At 40.2% G+C, this 23,513-nt stretch overlaps 1 protein-coding gene and 1 long non-coding RNA gene across 13 annotated transcripts in view; one reads left to right on the forward strand and one right to left on the reverse strand.

The window, feature by feature from the left end:
- Positions 1-23,513, forward strand: part of LOC138359172 (uncharacterized) — a 209,684-nt gene that overhangs the window by 89,029 nt on the left and 97,142 nt on the right. The gene's annotated exons all lie outside the window — the stretch shown is intronic.
- The window catches only part of LOC138349464 (cytosolic purine 5'-nucleotidase-like), a 53,183-nt gene that overhangs the window by 9,159 nt on the left and 20,511 nt on the right, over positions 1-23,513 (reverse strand). For 9 of the 12 annotated variants that reach the window (XM_069318083.1, XM_069318082.1, XM_069318092.1 and 6 more), the window contains 10 exons: positions 15,930-16,003; positions 15,125-15,242; positions 12,373-12,468; positions 9,670-9,910; positions 8,363-8,539; positions 6,042-6,213; positions 4,820-5,042; positions 3,533-3,680; positions 1,713-1,802; positions 346-480 (listed from right to left, as the gene is read on the reverse strand). In XM_069318083.1, the coding sequence (XP_069174184.1) occupies positions 346-480; positions 1,713-1,802; positions 3,533-3,680; positions 4,820-5,042; positions 6,042-6,213; positions 8,363-8,539; positions 9,670-9,910; positions 12,373-12,468; positions 15,125-15,242; positions 15,930-16,003 (1,474 nt within the window). Of the gene's footprint in view, positions 1-345; positions 481-1,712; positions 1,803-3,532; positions 3,681-4,819; positions 5,043-6,041; positions 6,214-8,362; positions 8,540-9,669; positions 9,911-12,372; positions 12,469-15,124; positions 15,243-15,851; positions 16,004-16,217; positions 16,341-22,242; positions 22,377-23,513 lie in introns of those variants that run through there. The other 3 variants (XM_069318093.1, XM_069318085.1, XM_069318091.1) reach the window with 3 other exon arrangements.

Below are 23,513 nucleotides of genomic sequence, written 5' to 3' on the forward strand. Positions count from 1 at the left end.
CATTGTAATTTACACACACCGAACACATTACAAAACTGTCAGTAGTTCCAAAGTGTTATACGACAGAATAGAGTACCGAGAAGATGGGACGCCACAAGTGTAACTCTCATCCTGTAACTACACTTTGGAAATTACTCATATTACCGTACAAATACACTTTAGTGTGCATGTGTGTGCACAAACATACGAGTAGTTTGAATTATTGGTAACTAAATGAAAACTATTATAGTAAAAGTGTGTGATAAATAAGGGTCTATATACATTCCTCTAATATTTTGAATCACAGTATTTTATATACAAAAATTCACTATCTTCATTTGAGTAAAGTAGTTGTAACTTGCTTACCCTAATCTTTGGTCTCTTGGACTGTAGGTTATCTGGACTATCTACTTGAATACTGGATGCTCTTGAACGAGTTGAAACTGGTCCATCTCCAACTTGGAATCGCTGTTCATGAGCTACTGTTGATTCATGAGGCATCTGGAAAAATATGCTAGAATTTATTACAACAAAATAAACAAGTGATTGTGTCAGTTTCCACTGTACAAAATTTACCATGCATGTGTACTCACCTAATTGTGTTGGGGAAGTGGATGGGGGTTGAGCTTTGGCTTTTTAGTCCTGCCTCTCGACTGTCAATCAACTGGTGTACAGGTTCCTGAGCCTACTGGGCTCTACCATATCTACATTTGAAACTGCATATGGGGTCTGCCTCCACCACATCATGTCTTAATGCATTCCATTTGTTAACTACCCCCCCTGACACTAAGGAAGTTTTTTCTATTGTCTCTGTGTCTCATTTGGGGATTACTTTTCCACCTGTGTACCCTTGTTTGCATACCACCTGTGCTAAATAGTTTATCTTTATCTACCCTATCAATTCCACTGAAAATTTTATAGGTGGTGATCACGTTTTCCCTAACTTCTGTCTTCCAGTGTCGTGAGGTTTAGTTTCAGTAGTCTTTCCACATAGCACATACCCCTCAGCTTGGGGACTAGCCTGGTGGCATACTTCTGAAAAAACTCTGAACTTTGTGTGGTAGTCCTTGTTTGTCTATGATGCTATAGGTTATATGAAAAAACTAGGGTTAACATCCAGAGCATGGTTGAATTTCTTTTTTTTGCTGACCCTTAATTCTTCCCAAGTTGTGCACATGAAAAGATCCCCAGAGTCAAAATTAATTAGTCTTTCATACACCCATGCTTGAAGTTAGGTGACATTCTCAATAAATTACATGTACTGTAATTGAATACACTACTTGTCCTGTCACATGGATAAAATTTAATACAATGAGTGACTTTAGTAGGTCAGGGTCCCGGTAGTACAGTCGGGTTCGTTTAAACGCACAATTGAGAATTCTGGGTTCAAATCCTGGGCGGGACAAAAATGGTTGGGCACATTTCCTTTCACCTAATGCCTCTGTTCATCTAGCAGTAAGTAAGTACTCAGGAGTTATTCAGCTTGTTGTGGGGTTGCATCTTGGGCGGGGTCAATAATTCAACCAGGGGGGAGGGGGGAACCACAATACAAGCCTATGACCCGACAGTACTACCGGGACCCTTAGTACCACTCACGTTACCCGTCTGATAAATAATACAACTCATACACATTGACTGTATTAAAATATTCTAACCATTTTGATCTTGAGGTCAAACAAGGAGTACCTCAGGAGTCTAATACAGTAGTTTATTATTAAATACAATTCACTAACCAGCATGGCCGGGGCACGAAACATGTAGCTGAAGGGGTAATATATCAGGTTGAGGAGTGTAGAGGCATACACATCAGCGTATCTTGATACCTGCCCACCAAATGAAATGTAAAATTAATGATATTATATTTTATTGTATATTAATTTCCCATTTTCACACACCACAAGTTTTAGTACAGGTTCACTACATACTGAAAACATCAGAGTACTGCAAATACTGTACTGTAATATTATACAATGAAGTACTGTACATTGTACCCCGAAAAAATCTAAATTCGTCAATCCAGACCAGATCCAAATTTCTATATAATTATTTTTTTAGGGGAAGCAATTTACTAATACAATAAATATTACCCAATTTTTTCTTATAACAAATACAGGTATATATAATAAATATTTTGGCATATACAGACATTTCATTTATAAAAATGATTTTGTGTACATAAAATTACAACATGCTTAAAAAATAAAGCATTGAATGTTATGAAAGACCACCACCACCTGTTGGGTCCCTCCATGGCTTCATGAGATACCCAGCTGGTAAACTCCAAACCCAGGTTATTGCACCAGCCTCAATGATTCACACACATTGGAAGCCAGTGCCAAAATATGAACTATGAAAATAAGGGGGTTTTCAACACCAAGCCCAAAGGACCAGGAACCATGGCAGGGCTGACGACCAAGGAAGAAAACCCTGCAGGCCCAGCAAGAACAAAATGAACCAGGCAGGTTGAATGGGGAAAACAACAACCTGGAGAGAATAGATAAAAACACAACCAACTCCAAAGAAAGCAAACACAGCTATGAGACATGCACCCAACAGGAAACAATATGACAAAACGGAAAATTTCCCAATGCCTATAGTGAAAGGAAATGGGCATTTGTAGGAAGACTGAACAACTTGCAAACTAATGGGAGCACACATCAATAATTGCTCAACCTGATAAAAACAAGGACCGACGACAAAGAGAGACCATCTGCAAGAACATGCCAGCAAACCCACAGTCATAAAAGCCCAGCAAACAAAAAGCCTGAAAAACACTGAGACCATCCACAAACTAGTAGAAACCTGTCCCCACCTGCAACATGAAAGAAAGCCCCCCAATGAGCAGGCAGGGGCAGACTCCAGAACGTTCTCTGTGAAGAGACCCAGGCCCAAAGGCAGAGGCAATGACAGCAGTAACTAGAGAAGAGAACTCTAACCAAATGTAGCCACTGCAAAATAAGAATCGGGGGCATACACAACAAGAAGGCCAAAATATATACAAATGATACCTAAAAAAGGAACAAGCACAAATGCAAGCCTCTGTACTTTGACTCGAGTCCAAAGAAAGACAAAATCTTAGCTGATGATTGAGCCCAAAGAGCAATGTATAACCTTGAGCACCAGGGATGTGAATGAGGGGAAGCTAACAAGTGTGGATAACTAGCAGTCACATGCTGCTAACAAGCATGTGCATTTCATGATAGGGTTGCTAATGTTGTCCATGCAGTTGCTCATTTTGTTGCATCTTTCTTTTCTGTTTTTTTTTCCTTTGGTTACTGTAGTGGTCTAGAACCCCTGATTCCCCTTGCCTCAATTGATGGGGCCAGACTCTGGTACTGGCCTCATAGGCTCATAGGCACTTATGAATCATTGGAGTTTACCAACTCAGTTACTCAGAAAGACACAGAGGGGCCACTCCTACAATAATTTCTTGACTTGCCTTTTTGTAGCACAAGCTGGCCTTGATAACCCAGAAGCAGTAAAATCTAGTTCTGTCATGATTATATATATATATATTTTTTAATTACACATACTATAATTTATAAATACTCACTTGCGTAGAGAAATGGCTTTGCCGAGAGCCAGATCTGAAAACTGATCCGAGCATGCCATAACTCAGATCCATTTCATGGGTAACTTCTTTGATGGCTGCTCTAACCTTAGTTAGATCTGGTCGCTCATAGGTGCTGGAATCCAAGTTCCTAGGCAAAAATGTAGTAACAAAAAAATAATCTTCTATTACATAATAATGGTTATTAGGCTCTATCTGTTGACAAATGTAACAAGTCTTCTAAAAATTTATATTACAATTCTGTGCTAGCTATAAGCAATTAAATCACTGCAGTAAAACAAGTTTGCAACAAATGTACAATAATAGTTGTAATGGGTCTAGTTTTTGGCTTTAGAATGCAGAAGAAATAACTATGTAATCTAGCAATAAATGTAAACCATGCTATTACCCAATATAAAAAATCCAGCATTGAATGTACTGATTTTTTTTTTCTTTTTGGTGGGTTCTCAGTGGATTCCTGTTGCTAACCACCTGGATAGCTCCACACACACCACACCAGGCCCTTGCAAGTCATGGAAAACCTACTGGGGACCAGAGGCCAAACCCTGGCCCCCTCATAGAGGTAGAGAAAGCACAGGATACTTGATCACTCAAAGAAATTAGCCATCAGAAAGTTAGACCAAGACAAAACAGACAAAAGAGAGGTAAACGTTAACAAAACAAAAAACACACACACACACAATGCAGTTAGGTAATTCTTAACTGCCAAAAGAGAGCCATCTTGTAGTCTCCCAGAAAATCAGCATTGAATGCAATGAAACATCATTGGTGTCCTGGACCCTTCCCTTTCCCTTTCTGGTGCATCAGTTTGCCTTTGGCTGGTTCCTGGCTGAGGAGGGTTCATTGGCTGAGCCAGCAGTTTCCTGCCACCCGGCGGTGGGGAAGTGGAACAAGTGGCTGAACTACCCAACTATTATGTCTTGCTTTCTGTTTTTGTTAATGTTTGTCCATTTTATCTTGGCCTACCTTTCTGGTGGTAATTTTCTCAAAGCACTCTCCTCGTCTCAATGAGGGAACTAGGTTTTGACATCAGGTACCCAGTAGGCTTTTCATAGCTGGCAAGGGCCTGGTTGATTTGATGTGTGTGAAGCTATGCAGGTGTTAACAACAGGGAGCCCAGTAGAGCCCTCCCATTCTTCACTTTGTCAATAACTTCTGAATTACATATATAATAAATTAATAATTCATCACTGATATTAAATGCAACAGTATACCAACTGTTATGATGGTACCATTCAGTAAACACAAACTTTTGGAAAAATGACTTACTTGTAAAGATCGCCCAACATAACATCTAAGTTTTGGAGTTTGGTGAAGAGTGAGCATTTTTCAGTCCACACATGAAGTTCCTGAACCAACTCTGGAACTACCAAAAAGGTACGCCAACCCCGAATCTTTTTACTTTTCAAGATATCACCAAAGATGTGGTCTCCAACATAAAGGACATCTTTCCCTTTGGCCCCAATAAGTTCTGTGAAGACATCACAGCTTCCTGGAAATTAAGTGGTTGAAGTTATACATCTAAGTACAGTATTTAAAGTATATTTTTACCGACATTAAAAATTAAGGTGACACATGTAAATTCTTCACATACATTTAAGTGCTTGTGACCTGTCTCTTCTATTTCATCTCATCTGTATGGATGATCTGCATGAAGAATCTGTACGATATAATCCCACCACCATCAAAAGTACATCATGATATAACACCCTCATAATAAACACTAAAAAAAGCAACTTACACTTGCCTTTGCAATATATAATAGACAGTAGCCTACTACCACACACAAGATATTTCATTATTAATTATATAACTGTATTCTACATTCATTAATTTAATGTTTCAGTAATAGTGTCATTATGTATGAAACGTGTATATATCTGGGGTTTTGACTTGTGGTACAAAAAAGATGAAACTCCAAGGGATTATCCAGCATTAGAGAAGTGGTTATGATGTCGCGGTTTGTTTTGGTTCCCAAGATTTCAGCGGCCATCACCGCATCACAGGGGACTAAGCACACAGTTCAAAACACTGGGAAGTTGGTTGAACAAAAGAAGGAGTTCAGAAAATTCTTCCAATGCCATGTGATAAAATAAAAAATACTTATACAAAATGTGATTTGAGTTTTATTGCACAAGTGAACTAAAGATTTAAAAAAAAACTTGAAAATGCTCCACTTTTGAAGAATGTACTCAGACCACTTTCCCTGCTCTTTTCCCCCTTCCAGTTACATCACTATGGAAGTAGAGATGTTTGAAATGCTCCCTGTGACTTCATTACAGTGTGTGTCTACCTGTTGTTACCGACAAGATCCTGTCCCCCAAGGCTCTAAAAGGATTTTATCTTACGAAATACCAAAGTGTGATAGTTCGGAAAAAACTATTTTATGTTCTGGTTCACTAATATTTGTATCAAATTAACACAGGCTCACTGATGATAGCAGTAAGATACTGTACTGAAAAAATATAAAAATAATAATTTAAAAACACACCTCCGGAATAAACCTGTCCTTGCTTTAGTTTTCCAGTGTGTGTTCCCAGTTTGAGCGCCCCAGTAGTAGTGTCCACTTGTCTCATGATTGTTCCGTCAAGAAAGAAACCCGGTTTGCCTGCATCAACACCTATGAAATCAAAGAAAGTTTTCCAGTCTCTAACATCACCATTCTGTAAAGGAATGGAAAAGGTGGAGTTGTCAATATTCATTATTAGTACAATATAGGATCTGATGCTATGAATGTTATCATATAAGGTCCTAACAACAGTATAATTACCTTAAAACTCAGACTATATTGTTCTGGATCCTTTTGGGGTTTTGAAAAATTCCAAACTTTGAAGTCCTTATTATTTTTATCAGTTCTTTTCCTTTAAAAATACCTATTACATATTTTTGTGCATATTTACACTCAACCAATACAAACAAGGATTTATATATTTTAAAATTACACACATTATAATAAAATTTAAGTTTGCACTTACCTTTTAGTACCACAGAACCAACTTCTTCATGTAAACTGTTGGGATTGAACTCATCAAAATTTAAGCTACTGAGCACTTTCTCTCTATCTCTTTTTTTTTTTTTTTTTGCTACCAAAACTCACTTTCCTGGTAATGAATGCTGAAATCTATAAATGTAATTGTACTTTTTTGTTAGGACCAAAACTACTGTAGTGCCAGCATAACACACCTCTGCCAGCACAATTGCTTTTCAACATTAATACTGCCTTTTTGTCCACGTTACAATACTTCTTCTTCAGTGTACTATTTAATGCCAAACTACTCTTGACAAGTATTAATGATACCAAGTCAGTTCTAATACCCACAATTTAAAAGTTCAGGCCCTGACCAGTCAAAAAAAAACTCTCACAAGTCACTTTAGTAAGAACTTATTTCCCCCCAGGCACTTGAGATTAAACAAACCAGGCAGCAGCATCAACACTACAACACTGCATCTCAGCCATCCACTTCTTAATGCAAAGATTCTTTCATACTAAGGTCAGCAGGAAATGCTATGGAGAGTGACTGAGTGGCTGGGGAAAAGGGTATGTTCAGATTTTTTTTTTTATACCATCTCAAAGCCTTTTTTTTCTTTTTTTGAGATATATACAAGAATTGTTACATTCTTGTACAGCCATTAGTACGTGTAGCGTTTCGGGCAAGTTCCTGGAATACGATCCCCACCACGAAGAATCGTTTTTACAACCAAGTACTCATTTTACTGTCGAGTTAAACGGAGGCTACAGTTAAGGATTTGTGCCCAGTAAATCCTCCCCAGCCAGGATACGAACCCATGACAAAGCGCTCGTGGAACACCAGGCGAGTGTCTTACCACTACACCATGGAGACTGGTACTGTACTGTATTTTGAACTAATCCCCTCGGTCACCCCTAAAGATGAGTACAGTATTTGATATGAAAGGTGAATCAAACTACAAACACTAATAAAGTGAAGCCCTGCCTGAACTGCAGCACAGTGCCTAAAGAATCCTGGAGGTCCCCAGAAAATCTAATGAAGCTGTGCCAATGTGGTGAGAGCACAGGAACCTTAGATTCATGGCTCAGATCAGCCTAGAACTAAACACTGGTGGATTTGGAAAAGCCTTGGCATATAATGGATGGTGTAGGTACAATCTGACCTATGAAACCTCTGAGCTTGGATGTAGACAAGTCACTAAAGAGAAGAATAGATTGAAGGTGGCAAACGTACCGAGATCATGAGGTTGAAAATAAACCTTAAGTTAACTTAGCTTAACCAGTCTGCAAAGAACCTGGGAGAGATGGGCTTTAATACAGGGGACCATGATGTGAGTAAAGAAACAGGGACTACAATCATAAATGGTGAGAAGCCAGGACATAAATATGCAGGGTAGTGACCAGATAAAAGGGGAAAATTGTACTGTAATTTGGGATACACAATCCAAGTTTCAATATCTCTGAAGAAGTCAGGAATCTCATTCCTTATTAGAAACCATGCATTTAGATGCAAGTGCACATAACTATCTGCCTTTAAGAATACACAGATCTGGACCAAAGAACCAGTCTGCCATATGAGTACCCTGGTATGCTGAGTAAATGTATCCTGCACTGTGACATGGAGCTCCTCGAACTACCACGATGAGTTTTCCTGGATGGCTGAGAGGAGGTTTTTTGGACTGCTGTGAAGAGTTTCCTGGGCTGCAATTTTATAATAGCCATCTCGCAAGCAAGAATAAGTACTGTAACGAGTAGATAATAGTCTACCATTCATTGAGGTGAAGAATGCAACATGCATAATGGGGCAACTTGCTTCAGATGTACCAAGTATCTGTATTATTTACCTTGTCTGAAAAATTGAGAAGGTACTCCATGATGGCATTTGTATACCAGTATTCTGAATTGGTGAGGAGGAAGACCTTTGCTCCAGAATCCCTCAGTCTGTCCAGGAGGAGTGGTAGACGCTCATCCTTGTGAACATATTCATCTACACATTCCACAGTCTTCTTCTTCAGGTCTCCCTATTGATCAGAATAAACAACACAAATGTGACCTTCAGACAGCATACTGTGAAGTGACAACTAAGCAGCACCAATGTTAGAGATTGTTTTTAACTAGAACAATGAGAAACTATTGAGGTATTCTGGTGGGATAGAACTCGTGTCCCTGGACATTCCAGACACACACACACACACACACTACTCACTGAACCTTGATGAGCTTATAATAATAATTGAATAATTCATTGTGTCGGGGGACAGAAAGCCAGAGTGTATTCATACAAGTTAGGCTTATATCGAGGTTCCTCCCCCCCCCTCAAAGGTCAAATTACTGACCCCACCCAGGATGGAACCCCACAAGAAGCTAACTAACTCTTGAGTATCTACTTACTGCTAGGTGAACAGAGCCCTTAGGTGAAAGAAACTGTGCCCAACCATTTCTGTCCTGCCCGGGATTCAAACCCGGAAATCTCGATTGTGAATCGAGATCGAACCCGACTGTACTACTGGGACCCTAAGTATTAAACAGTGTCTACTTCTGCTTAAAAGTATCTCAAACAGAAGTTGTACGCACTGCTAGACAGGGGTGTGCGAGTCTTGGATGTCCACAGACTAGAGTTCTATACACATTGCTTCAATATTTTTCAGACACATCACATTATGTACTGTAATTTATTGTACACTAAAACAATCTTTTTATGGCAGCAGTGGGTAATGAAGCATGGTTTAGTTGGTACGCTTATTTTGATATAATGCTGTGACCTTGACGTTGCTTGCTGGCATTGATATAGGTCTCTTTGAAGTAAAAAATATTTAATATTTATAATTCTGTCTTAAACTGCAGTCAGTGTGCAAAGTTTCATTAAAAATGGTCCATAATCATTTGAAATATTTAGATAAAATTCATGAATAAATAGATATATATATACCTACACTTTTAAAAGTATAATCTTTGTGTAAACCAAAATTAATTAATTTCATAATTAAATCATTTATTTTTACAAGCTAATCAGAAGAAAATGCTAATTTTTATGGCATTACCTTGCTATAATTGCAGAAAGCAAAAAAAGTTTCACATACTACACAGAATACATGAATCACACGTATATATACATATAGTACTGTAACACAGTACTATTGCCGCTTCATACCTTCATATGAACCCAGTCAACAGCTGTTCTTATATCCTGGAAAATGCTTTTGAAGCTCATATATAGATCTCCAGATTTGATGCCTTCAGACATCTTAACATACTGCGGAGAATTACTAAAGAAGTCAATGAGGCACGCGATCATGTATATCTCCGGCAAGTTAAACAGTGTGTTCATCACATAGATCCTTGACTCGTCCAGCTGGATAAATTTGTTAGGATATAATTCATAAACCTCTGATCTGTGGGAGAGAAAATGAGAAAGATCAGTATTACCAGCTGAACAATACTCGTCTCCAGAGTTAAAACTTCTACAGAAAACTAATGAGTGGGCACAAAACATAATACAGTAAATGCATGTAAGAGACATTACAAGAGGAAGTACCCCTCCCTACCCCATAACTACTCAGAACAAAGTACTTAATTTTTTTTTTTTAGTCAAACTTCCTTATCTACTAGTGTGATCTTGATTTAACTAAGAGAATGAGAGAAATAAAAGTGCACATACACACACACAAAAGCAAACAATTCCAGCTATAAATTTATGAAAAGTTCCATTATAATGGCTAATAAGGTGTGCTGATGGTATGCATCATTTCTGCTTACCACCACCAGCACCTCTATTAATCAGACCTCTTTTTTCTTCAAAAAGCAATGTATTAGACAAGCAGGGCAACCCCATATCATTCAGTGTTTTCTGAAAATGTATTCCCTATTAACATAACTATGCTTATGAAAAATCTGCTTTTGGTTTACAAATGGCAGACTTATGAATGCCTTTTCAGAATGCATCCCATTCGTAAGGTAGGGATTGCCTATAACCAACAGTTCCCAACTAGGGGAGAATTACCCCTCGGGGAAGGGAGAGGGGGGGGGGAATTTGGATATTCCAGCAGAGGGGAACAGAGAGAAGAGTTTACCCAAGTGCCGCTAACACTAGTAGCCTTGACGAGAACAGGAAACCGCGGCTTGTCAAACCTTCCCCCCCCCCCCATTTGCCTCATGATCTTTTCCAGCTGTACTTTAAACATTAATCGAGTTTCGTCATTTATAGCTTTGGCGGATAATTACCTAAGCACAGTTACAGGATGAGAGCGACACTCGTGGTGTCTCGTCTTCCCAGCACTCTTTGTCATATAACGCTTTGAAATTACTGATGGTTTTGGCCTCTGCCACCAAGCAGTTTTTGGCTTCCACCACCAAGATAGGCAGTTCCATGGGTTTATAACCCTGCGGGTGAAGAAACATCACCTGTTCTCAGTCCTATACATTGTGGCTTGCTGAGCTTGAAACCATTGCTCCTTGTTTGTTAAATCTGACCTTTGGAAGAAATTTTCCAGATCAACATCCTCCAAATTGTTCAGTATTTTATAAGTTTCAATGAGGTCTGCCCTCTCATGCCAGGTTTGCAGTGTTGTTTGCCCTGTGGCTCTCAACCATTCCTCGTATGAGAGTTGACTTGGCTCTGGAATGATTTTTGTTGCTCAGTGTTGCACTTGTTCCATAGCAGCTATGTCCTTGTGAAGTTGTGGTCTCCATACTTCTATACAGTAATCCAAATAGGGACACTCCAGAGATGTATACAATTGAATCACTACCTTCTTTTCCTTAAAGTCAGAGGTACACTCGATTATTCCAAGTGTTTGTTTAGTTTTTTTGACTGCTGCCCATACCTGCTATGAAACTTTCATTGAGTGGTGGATTTTGACTCCAAGATGCTTTTCTTTATCAATCTGCTGTAATGTAATGTCATTAATTTGGTAGATGTGGCATGGGCTGTTATGCCCCACATGCAGGGGTTTTGCATTTGTCAATATTAAAAAGCATTTGCCCGTCATCTGACCATCTGTGTAGTTCATGTAGATCTCTTTGCAAGGCTTCATCATCATTATCATTTCCCACTTTACCATAAATCTTTGTGTCATCTGCAAATTTGATGATGTGGTTTGTGATATTCTCATCTATGTCATTGATGTACATGACGAAAAAGGTTGGCCCAAAGATGGACCCCTTGTGGTACCAAACTTACCACATTTCTCCAATCGGATTCATTTCCATTTAGCACAATTTTTTTTTTAAACCATTGCTTTATCAATTTTAGTAATCTTCCATTTATTCCATATGCCAGTAATTTCCTTGCCAGTCTTTTCTTGTGGTACAGTACCTTATCAAAGGTTTTGCAAAATCCACGTGTACTACATCAACTAGAAGTCCTTTGAGCAGCTGGTTATCATTCCAAAAATGTGAGCAAGTTTGTAAGGCAGGATTCATTTTTCACAAATCCATGCTACTTCAATTTTACAAGATAGTTCACTGAAAGATGGTGAATGATTTCCCTCCCTTAGGATTCTCTCCATGAGCTTGCAGATGTTTGATGTCAAGCTGATTGGACGGTAATTTTCCCCTAAGCTCTTTCTGCCTTTTTTTTTTAAATATAGGTGACATTTGCATACAGTATTTCTAATTTACCGGGACTATATTTTAGTCAAGGGATTTTGTGAAAAGTAATTTTAGTGGTAGGCATATTCTTCTTCCAGTTCCTCTTCTGCCAGTCCCTAAGCTTTATACTTACTGAAAAACCTCATTAATAGCATCTGCCATGAGCAGCACAAGGGTAATGCAATTTTCAATAGTGAACAAACATGTTATGGATTAGTAAAGATAGATATTAATTACATGAAATTAACTCTATAGTATAACTTACGGTTTGAAGAACTTGAATCCATGAACACACACCAGAATGTTGCCAAAACCATCTACTTTGAGAAGATTGCCATAGAGCCGATCAAACCACAGGCCTCTAGTAATGCAGGACAAGATAAAAGCATTAGAGCCCAAACTTCACACATACTTTAATGTTTTATACATTGGCAAATATAGTATGTATATTTACCAAAAATTGTCATATACATAACTAATAATTCTTAATACATACATAATAATTACTGAATTATTAATAATAAGACTAAATATATACCAGAATAAATAATGTACATCATAATACAGCTAATATATTCTAAGGTGATATACTGTATACCTTATGCCCAAGAAACACATTTTCTTCAACACTTGATGAGATAAATCAATAAAATGAGAAGCCATCACTAGAGTAGCACCTACTTGGCAAAAATGGCCAAAGGTAGTTTAGTGCAAGTTATAATGTGGGGTTAGGTACTTTGTATTGAACAACCTTAACTTGAGTCTAGCCATGGCCTAAATCTTCTAGACTTGACCATGGATGCCTGATCGAGGACCGGGTCGCGGGGACGTTTAGCCCCGAAATCATTGCAAGGTAAGATATGAATCAAATTAAAAATATTTACTTGATTTTCGGTGAATTTCATAAAATTCTGCTCTTGGGACTGGTTATCTATGTTTGCCTGAGTTTACCTGAAAACCTTACCTGATGTTTATCATACAGTACCTGAGCTTGTCTATCCAGCTGTCTGTTTAAAGAGCTAAGCAGACAAGCTCCTTTGTGACAAACAGTTGCAACAGCACGACTATGAAAATTACCAGAAATCAATTGGTGCAACCCAGATGCCTTTAGTATTCTTCTGAGGTTGATGACAAGTGGGGCATTCTGTAGATATCCTTAAACTATGGTATTTGATTATCCTTGACTTTACAGTGCCTTGGCAAACAATCATAAATGAATAAGCTGTAAGAGTTAGGAGGCAATTGTGTGGTAGATCTGTAGGCAAATAACAAACATTTAACCCTTGGGCTGCAAAATGTGATAGTGGTTGAATATAATGAAATAGGCCTTTGCTCAACATGTGACCTTCATTTGTGAAGTTGTGTAATGTTCAATCAAGTCCATTAACTTCCAAAACTGGCACCTGGAACCAGCAAATGCTGCAATCTGTTAGCAATAAATTCAAATATAGTAGTGTAAAAAGGTGAGAAATTGGTAACAAAAGTTAAAGATGATCCCTCAGAAGCAACATGGCTGACCATAGAGGAGACAGGAAAAATGGGAAATGGTACTAGAGTCCCAGATCAACCCCCCCCCTCCCCCCACCTGGAAGGAGTCAAATGAAACTTTTGTCAGTTGACAACAAGGAATCCAAATTGTGCCAATTGGGATAAGACCAAATCCTTGACAAGCAGACAAATCTGGTAAACTGAGAACCCATACCAGTCATTCATCAAAGTACACTGAAACATGGATGTCAAGAACTGGAGGTGACAAAACACTATCTGAGCAAGTCTGGTGAAGATTTTGGGCACCAAATTTAGCTCAAACATAAGACAAGGTGGTAACATATGTGGTCTACTTTTAACCTCAGCCAATTACTGAACTGTGGGTGTATCAAAACATGCCAGAAAGCATTCTGCAGATCCAAAGAAATGAGCCAAGACCAGCTCAAAACGACCTTGTCAAACTTGAGAAATTGTGGTCATTTAGAAATGTGGATAAGAAATCTGAGTACAGTATTCAGAAAGGAAAGAGAAAGGATGAACCTAGGATCGAAAAACAGCCAAGACATCACCCGAAGGGGTGAAGTAACAAAAAAATACTCCCCTGCTCATCAAATCATAAATGATACAGTGTAAAGGGAAAAAGTAAATGGCTGTGAAGGAAGACGGAGCACTATATAGATAAGATCAAGCCCAACAAAGGCTCCAAGACATGAGGTAGAATGTGAAAAACATCTCAGATGACAACCACTAAAAGGTCTCCCGATGTCTTCTTACCACTCCATCTCTGAAGCTGACCATGAGAGGGCTGACAGGAGAAATACTGTGAGCTCCCAAATCTGGAACCAGTGGCATACCTACCTAAACAAGATTACTCTTGTAGGGAAATGTGAAAAACGTGCTATACAAAATTTTCATTAAGCTATAACAAGGTTACATAAGCTAAACATATGTAAAATGAAAAGCCTAAACACAATCCTCAAGTGTAATGAAAAATAAATACTAAGCATGGCTGTCCATGGGACAACAAAGTTCAAAGGAGCATTATCTCCACTTAGCTCAGTGTCAGTCCTAGTAGAGGAGTAGTGATGTGCTTGATACCAGTCAAGACTGTTTTGCTTCACCTGTACTTTCTGGGCAGTATTACAGTATTTGGCTTTGGGTTAACCTCAAGATTCCTGTGCTCCACTTTTCTCTACAAGCACATGTAATTCTGGTCCTGGTTTTCAGTGGGCTTATGCAAATCATGAGGCATGGTAGTTTTGCATTTACTAGCCATGACCACTTATCACAACTGCTCCTGACCCATGCCTGGTGGCAACACACCTGATGAGGGTGAAACTAATGGGAGGGTTATATACCTAAAATTAGGGCAACACACATGCTGGAGAAAGGTGACACACCGTACCTGGTGGGAGTGGTGACATACCTTGCGGGGAAAGGAGACATTCTGTACCTGATAGGGAAGGTGACACTCTGGACCTGGTAAGGAAAGTGACATACTACTGTACCTGGTAGGGAAGGTGACATACCTGGTTGGAAAGGTTGGGTCATATTCAAACTCTTTAATTTCCTCCGGGTACCCCATAACAATGAGTCGCTGTTTGAGAAAGTTGAAGCCCAGAGTCTCATACTGCGGCGACTTGTACTCTGAGGAGTGGGTGGTAATCCATTATTAAGTCATAACCACTCAATACTAATTTATCTCATCTAGCTTCACCACTTATTCATTCTCAATACAATAATCATTATCAAAGTTACTCACTTTACCAGTAATATTACATGATATTCAATATGTGACTCATTCTCAAAAACATTCGCTGATCTCTCCTAACCCAAGAGAACGTACACACAAATCCAGATTTCCAAAGCCTTCTCATTTTGCTTTAAGCATTTATATTCATAAGATAATATAACTTGGATCTATAGACCATCAAAAGTAATTTGGAATACACAATCACCTTGTAGTAGTTCTGAACACCTAACATGTCGTGAACACTTCAAACTTTGTGAAAATGATCAGCTCACAAGTACTGTAATCTACATTAAATAGAACGGAGCTTGATAGTAAATAGATAGATTTCACTCAATCATATTAATTTCATCCTCCTCATTTCCAAAACTTTTGAGAGACCTGTGATGCAACTTGTTATCTCTAAAAAACTAGCTTAGCAATGAATTAAAGGCAGAACAGAGGCAGGGTGTGAGGGTATGACACATACAGGCTGTGAGACAAGACAAAGGCAAGGTGTGCAGTACCGTAGATGCAGGGTGTGGGGCATGACAAAGGTAGGGGTATGGGGCACAACAGAGGTAGAGGGTTTCACAAGAGTGCACCTGCGATCGTGTAGTCCATGTCGAAGCCATAGAATCGGATTTTCTCAAGGTGGAGACTGCGGTTGACGAACACTCTGAGGAGAGAGGAGTAATTTAATGATGAATATCCTGAGGGAGAGGGGAACACATTACTGATGAGCACTCTGGGGAGAAAGGATTACATTTAGTATGAACACTTGCAAGCCAGAACATCTTAATTAATAGTATTCCAACATTTCATAATAAATTGTATATCAGTGTAAATATTTATATTATTATTAACAGTATTTTTAAACTGGTCTGAATTACCCATTTCTTTCTATCTCTAAAACATAGAAATCAATCACGAGAGAAGGATGAGCAGACTGCATATTCCTCGATTGTTAAAGAATATATTTGGTAGTGCTTCACATATGAGACTTCTACTTATGTTAGATAAACAGGTTACTTCATCTTGAGGAGTCCTAAAGTGAATGAGGGAATAAATCTTGGGGAGGAAGCATAGGGTTACAGTATGAGATACCGACCACTCACAGTCTTCAAAAGAGAACTTGACAAGCACCTCCAAAGGATACCTGATCAACCAGGCTGTGACTCATATGTCAGGCTGCGAGCAGCCGCATCCAACAGCCTGGTTGACCAGTCCAGCAACGAGGAGGTCTGGTCGACGACCGGGCCGCGGGGACGCTAAGCCTCGAAACTTCTCAAGGTTCTCAAGGTAAGGTAGGTGTGCTATGTGCTGTACTAGGCCTAGGAATATGTAAGATTTTGTGTTTTTTGCTTCATTTTTTATTAAAGAATTCCTTACGGGTCAGTATACTACTACAGTATATAAAAACTAAGTACGTACGAATTCACGACTACTGACGAACGTCACAATAGTACAATCACAATGTACAGTACTACTGTATCTAAACAGGAGGATGGGTTGGATAAATGCAAAATTTTGAGGAGAGGAGTGAGAAAACCCATACAGCAATACAGAATAAAGGGAAGACAGATTTCTGCATCAGAAAAGCAGAATAACCAAAAATTAGACAAACTCAAAGCTAATGCCAAAGGCACACAATAGCAGGGAAACTTCATTGACATATGCCAAACTGACCAAGGTCCACATAGCTTTAAAGATTTTGGACAAGGGAACCTTTCTTGGTCCTATATACAACCTATGTGAGACCTACTCATAAGCATGAGTTCACACAGGAAAACAACAAAACAGAACAAGATCTAAAGATATGCAACATGGTTCATTCTTGAGCATTAGTGTGTGAGTAATGAGTTATAATACACCTATTTATGTGGTTGTGTTTCATGCATGAGTATGCCCCCAAATGCTTCTGCCCTGCAATGGGAATTGAACCAGAGACCTAGCCCCTGTGACACTGTCTATGCTGAGGTAATGCTGGATGCTCAAGTGTAAATTCAACTACCATGTAGTCAATCATAACTACTGTACAACGACTGTGATCTTAGAAGTTTCACAGAGTTCACCGTTTATAACAACGAATAATGAAAACAAAAAGAGATGATCCTTCCATGATGACCTGTACTGTATATAATTGGTTTTGTTGGGGGACAGGCTGCTAGTTTATGTACATACACATTAGGCTTATATCAAGTTCCCCCCCCCCACTCCCACTCTCACCAAGGTCGAACTACTGACCTTTCCCCAGGAAGAAAGTCCACAACAGGTGACTAACTACCAGGTGTACCTATTTACTGCTAGATGAACAGCAGCATTAGGTGAAAGGACATGTGCCCAACTATTTCTGTCCTGCTCGGGATTCGAACCTGGGATTCCCAGTTGGGAGACAAAAAAGAACCCAACAGTTAACAATAGGAAGTGATCGCCACCCAGCGTCAACTGTCAGAACCATCCTAATCTATAATCATCTATAAAATCTATAATATATACTATCTATAATTATCTTTCATGTCAACCTGTGTGTTGTTATTGTGAACATTATTTATCAATTACCTCATTTGCCGTTAGGAAATACTGTACAGTACTACCATTCCAGTATACAGTACCATAATTGTCAATTATTTTCAAAACTTTCAACAATTCAATAATATTCCCATATCTCCCTTAATGTTACATATTTTATAATAATGCCTATTCATTTTTTGCTTTTTTTCTTGTACCCTCCTTAAAAGCTGTATATCATTTGCAGAATGTCTTGAATTTTTTTTATGTTAGCCTGCTTTGGTTGGTATTGTCTACCTCATCAAACCTGTAAACAATTCAACTTTTTTACCTTAAATTGTACCGAAACTCGCACTGCGTATTAGTAGCTTTATGCAATGTACTTGTCTTACCTATGTTATAATACTTCATTTACCTCAGGGCCACTAACACTATTGGCCTCTATGAAGACAGGAAGCCGACAGCTTGTCAATGGTCAGGCCATTTTTCAAGCTGAATTTTAAAGTTCGGCAGTTTTGGCATTTACGGCTTTGGCGGGTAGGTGGTTCCATGGAATTATAACCCCTGTGAGTGGAAAAACATTTCTTGTTTTCAGTCCTACACTGTGGCTTGTTGAGCTTGAAACTGTTACACCTTGTTTGTGTTACATCTGACCTTTTGAAGAAGTTGTCCAGATCAACATCCTTATGTACATATATATATATATATATATGCATATGCACTTGGGTAAAAAAAATTATTATTATTATTATTATTACAGTACTGTATTATTATTATTATTATTACAGTACTGTATTATTATTATTATTATTATTAAGGTCCTAGTAGTAAAGTCGGGTTCTTTCTCAAATCGCAATCGAGAATTCCGGGTTCGAATCCCGGCGGGACATAATTGTTGGGCACATTTTCTAATCGTTTAATGCCCTTGTTGACGTAGCAGTATGTACTCAGGAGTTTAGTCAGCTTGTTGTGGGGGTTGCATCCTGGGCAGGGTCAGTAATTGGACCTGGGGGAAGAGGGAAGGGAACCTCAATATAAGCCTAACGTGTATGAATACACTCTGGCTTCATGTCCACCAACACAATGAATTATTCAAATTAGTATTATTATTTTTATAGCCCCGAATTTGATTCCACCTATACCCATATACCCAGTTCAGTGCTCCACCTACCCACTATGCCCAGTTTAGTGATCCACCTACCCTCTATGCCCAGTTTAGTGCTCCACCTACCCAATGTATACAGTTTAGTGCTCCACCTACCCATAATGCCCAGTTTAGTGCTCCACCTACCCACTATGCCCAGTTTAGTGATCCACCTACCCTCTATGCCCAGTTTAGTGCTCCACCTACCCAATGTATACAGTTTAGTGCTCCACCTACCCACTATGCCCAGTTTAGTGCTCCACCTACCCATAATGCCCAGTTTAGTGCTCCACCTACCCACTATGCCCAGTTTAGTGCTCCACCTACCCACTATGCCCAGTTTAGTGCTCCACCTACCCACTATGCCCAGTTTAGTGCACCACCTACCCACTATGCCCAGTTTAGTGCTCCACCTACCCACCATACCCAGTTTAGTGCACCACCTACCCACCATACCCAGTTTAGTGCACCACCTACCCACCATACCCAGTTTAGTGCTCCACCTACCCACCATACCCAGTTTAGTGCACCACCTACCCACCATACCCAGTTTAGTGCACCACCTACCCACCATACCCAGTTTAGTGCACCACCTACCCACCATACCCAGTTTAGTGCTCCACCTACCCACCATACCCAGTTTAGTGCACCACCTACCCACCATACCCAGTTTAGTGCACCACCTACCCACCATACCCAGTTTAGTGCACCACCTACCCACCATACCCAGTTTAGTGCACCACCTACCCACCATACCCAGTTTAGTGCACCACCTACCCACCATACCCAGTTTAGTGCACCACCTACCCACCATACCCAGTTTAGTGCACCACCTACCCACCATACCCAGTTTAGTGCACCACCTACCCACCATACCCAGTTTAGTGCACCACCTACCCACCATACCCAGTTTAGTGCTCCACCTACCCACCATACCCAGTTTGCCTCGACAATACAAGATGAGCTTGGCATTTTATCATATGACAGAGTATATTTGTCAACATATACTGTACAAAAAAAAAAAAAAAAGCAGCGCTCGCTGAGTGGAGGTCGTGTGATGTTATCAGAGGTGTAAGAGGGGTGTAGGCTGTCAACCTGGACAAGGATCCATCAAGCAATTGACGTAACCACTTACGCAACCTGACCATTTGTCCTCAATCATGGAGGCCTTGTAAACTATCTACCAGTTTACGAGTACCAAACTTTTAAATCCAAGGTCATTTATTGTTATAAAAATCCTCGTAATACTTCCGAGCTCATACAATGCTTAGTGGATATAAACAGAGCCGCCATGATCGAGAAAAAGGATGCATATACAGGTCTAGTAATGAGTAACGATGAATTGGTTAAAAAATGAATTTGACAGTTTGGATATGTCATGAATACTTATTTATATAAAGTACAAACGATGTTTTCATATTTTTATTTACTAGGTATTTAGCCTTTAAGACATATGCAAGTTTACTAAAATTTTAACCAATGTATATATACTAGTTGCCGCATTTTGTTCACAATAGTCAGTGACTCATTTATAAACCCATTTTCAGATTTTTTTTCAATTCAAAAGGTAGCTTTTTTTTAATACAGATTTTGAAAATAATGGTTGTAATGCCTTAATTAATGAATATGAACTCCACAGTGGCATGGTCAGAACCAGTGCGTGTGTTGCTGTATTTATGTGAGCAAAGATACTATGTTAAATGTATACATTTATGTACCGTGGGATGCACCAACAACTTATTGGAACAGTACCGTGACGAGTCAATGTACATAAAAGCCACAGGTGCACCATTACTTTACAATTTCCAGAGTGTGGGTCTGGTTTATGGTAAATATGACTCCACCATGAATTAGTTTATAACTCAGTTGAAGGCTGAATTGCCGGAGTATCTCAACTTGCTTGTAACCCTCCTCCCCCCCCCACCCAGGACGGTAGAGCGACTGTCTCCCTTCATGCAGGTCGGCGTTCAATCCCCGATCGTCCAAGTGGTTGGGCACCATTCCTTCCCGCCCGTCCCACCGCAAATCCTTATCCTGACCCCTTCCAAGTGCTATATAGTCGTCCTAGCTTGGCGCTTTCCCCCCTGATAATTCCTCCCTTCCTTCCTCTCCCCCCCCCCCCTCAATTGGTTAACAAATATCCAAGCAAATTAAGATATATATATATCTTTCTCCGGTTGATCGACTTAGTCTTTGGCACTGTCTTACTGTCTTCACATCCAATAACAGTAATAATAATAATTATTTAGGTAAAAGTACATACTTCTACCTTATATGTACTTATATATACACAAGTACATATTCATATTATCAGAACCACAGGCCCTTTTAGCGAGAAGTTGGGCCGTCACAGAGTTCATGCATTCTCCGGGTTGAGAGAATATATAATCCTTGCCAACATGTGAAGGTATTCCAAGGTACACTACGGAAGGGGGGGGGGGGGGGGGAGGGGAGGGATTGAGTGGGCAACCAACCCTTGCTATAGACCATGCCTCCCCCATATACGAGTACCATGTCAGCTTCGCCTACAGCTGACACAGGCAACAGCACTAATTAATCGCAGATGTTGCTAGAGTAGAGCCAGCACCTGGCCACGACTCTGCACCAACGCTAACGTGCGTATGTGTGTGTATAGACGATTCTATAACTATGTACTCTATATATTCTGGTCACGGCGGCCTATAGGTGCGCCCACGCTGGGGACAATATTCCATACAAGGTCACCATGGATCATAACACTAAGAGGAACATGCTGCCATACACAGTCACCGTGAGTCATAGAGGCACATGCTGCCATACACAGTCACCATGAGTCATAGTAGAACATGCTGCCATACACAGTCACCGTGAGTCATAGAGGAACATGCTGCCATACACAGTCACCGTGAGTCATAGAGGAACATGCTGCCATACACAGTCACCGTGAGTCATAGAGGAACATGCTGCCATACACAGTCACCGTGAGTCATAGAGGAACATGCTGCCATACACAGTCACCGTGAGTCATAGTAGAACATGCTGCCATACACAGTCACCGTGAGTCATAGAGGAACATGCTGCCATACACAGTCACCGTGAGTCATAGAGGAACATGCTGCCATACAGTCACCGTGAGTCCTAGTAGAACAAGCTGCATTACCAGTTAGAACGCAAAAGCTGCCATAATGTCGCCATGATTTGAACAATATTCACACGTTGATATATTATTAAATAAAACAAGGTCCACACACAACTGTTCCCAACAACATTCTTTTCACGATTACCTTGATGCGACAACGGGATAAGTTGGCATACAGCGGCACCATGTTTGGCACCAGGGCCGAGATGAAAGTTGCCATAGAGGAGCACCAGTATGACAAGACAGGTGAGCGGCACTGCCACACCAGGCGGCCTTGGACCAAGAAATATAACAACACCAGCGGAGAAAGTTATCTGTGAGAGCCAAGAGAGGCCGGGGAGGTGTTGGCGCACCTCACTTGATAAACCTTCACCAAGTGCGTCACACTGTGTGGGGGGTACTGGCCTAGTGGGGCTTGCGGGGGGTTGAGCTCCGGCTCTTTGGTCCCGCCTCTCAACCGTCAGTCAACTAATGTACAGGTTCCTGAGCCTACTGGGCTCTATCATATCTACACTTGAAGCTGTGTATGGAGTCAGCCTCCACCACATCACTTCCTAATGCATTCCATTTGTCTACTACTCTGACACTGGAAAAACTCTAACGTCTCTATGGTTCATTTGGGTGCCAACTAAATTTCCACCTGTGTCCCCTAGTGCGTGTGGCCCTTGTGGTAAATATCCTGTCTTTATCTACTCTATCAATTCCTCTACCCAATTCAATTCCCTATGTGTGTGTATTCACCTAGTTGTATTCACCAAGTTGTGCTTGCGAGGGTTGAGCTCTGCTCTTTCGGCCCGCCTCTCAACTGTCAATCAATTGTTTCTACTACTACTACTATTTTTTTCACACACCACACACACACACACACCAGGAAGCAGCCCGTGACAGCTGACTAACTCCCAGGTACCTATTTACTGCTAGGTAACAGGGGCATAGGGTAAAAGAAACTGCCCATCGTTTCTCACCGGCGCCCGGGATCGAACCCGGGACCACAGGATCACGTGTCCAGCGTGCTGTCCGCTCGGCCACCGGCTCCCGTGTGTGTGTGTGTGTGTGTGTGTGTGTGTGTGTGTGTGTGTGTGTGTGTGTGTGTGTGTGTGTGTGTGTGTGTGTGTGTGTACACCCACCTAGTTGTACTCACCTAATTGTGCTTGCGGGAGTTCAGCTTTGGTTCTTTGGTCCCGCCTCTCGACTGTCAATCAACTGGTGTACAGTTTCTTCAGCCTACTGGGCTCTATCATATCTACATTTGAAACAGTATGGAGTCAGCCTCCACTATATCACTGCTTAATGCATTCCATTTGTTAACTACTCTGACACCGAAAAAGTTCTTTCTAATGCCTCTGTGGCTAATTTGGTTACTCAGTCTCCACCTGTGTCCCCTTGTTCGCGTACCATCCATGTTAAACAGTTTAT

The sequence above is a fragment of the Procambarus clarkii genome, chromosome 89, assembly GCF_040958095.1.
Source record: "Procambarus clarkii isolate CNS0578487 chromosome 89, FALCON_Pclarkii_2.0, whole genome shotgun sequence".
Lineage (NCBI taxonomy): Eukaryota > Metazoa > Arthropoda > Malacostraca > Decapoda > Cambaridae > Procambarus > Procambarus clarkii.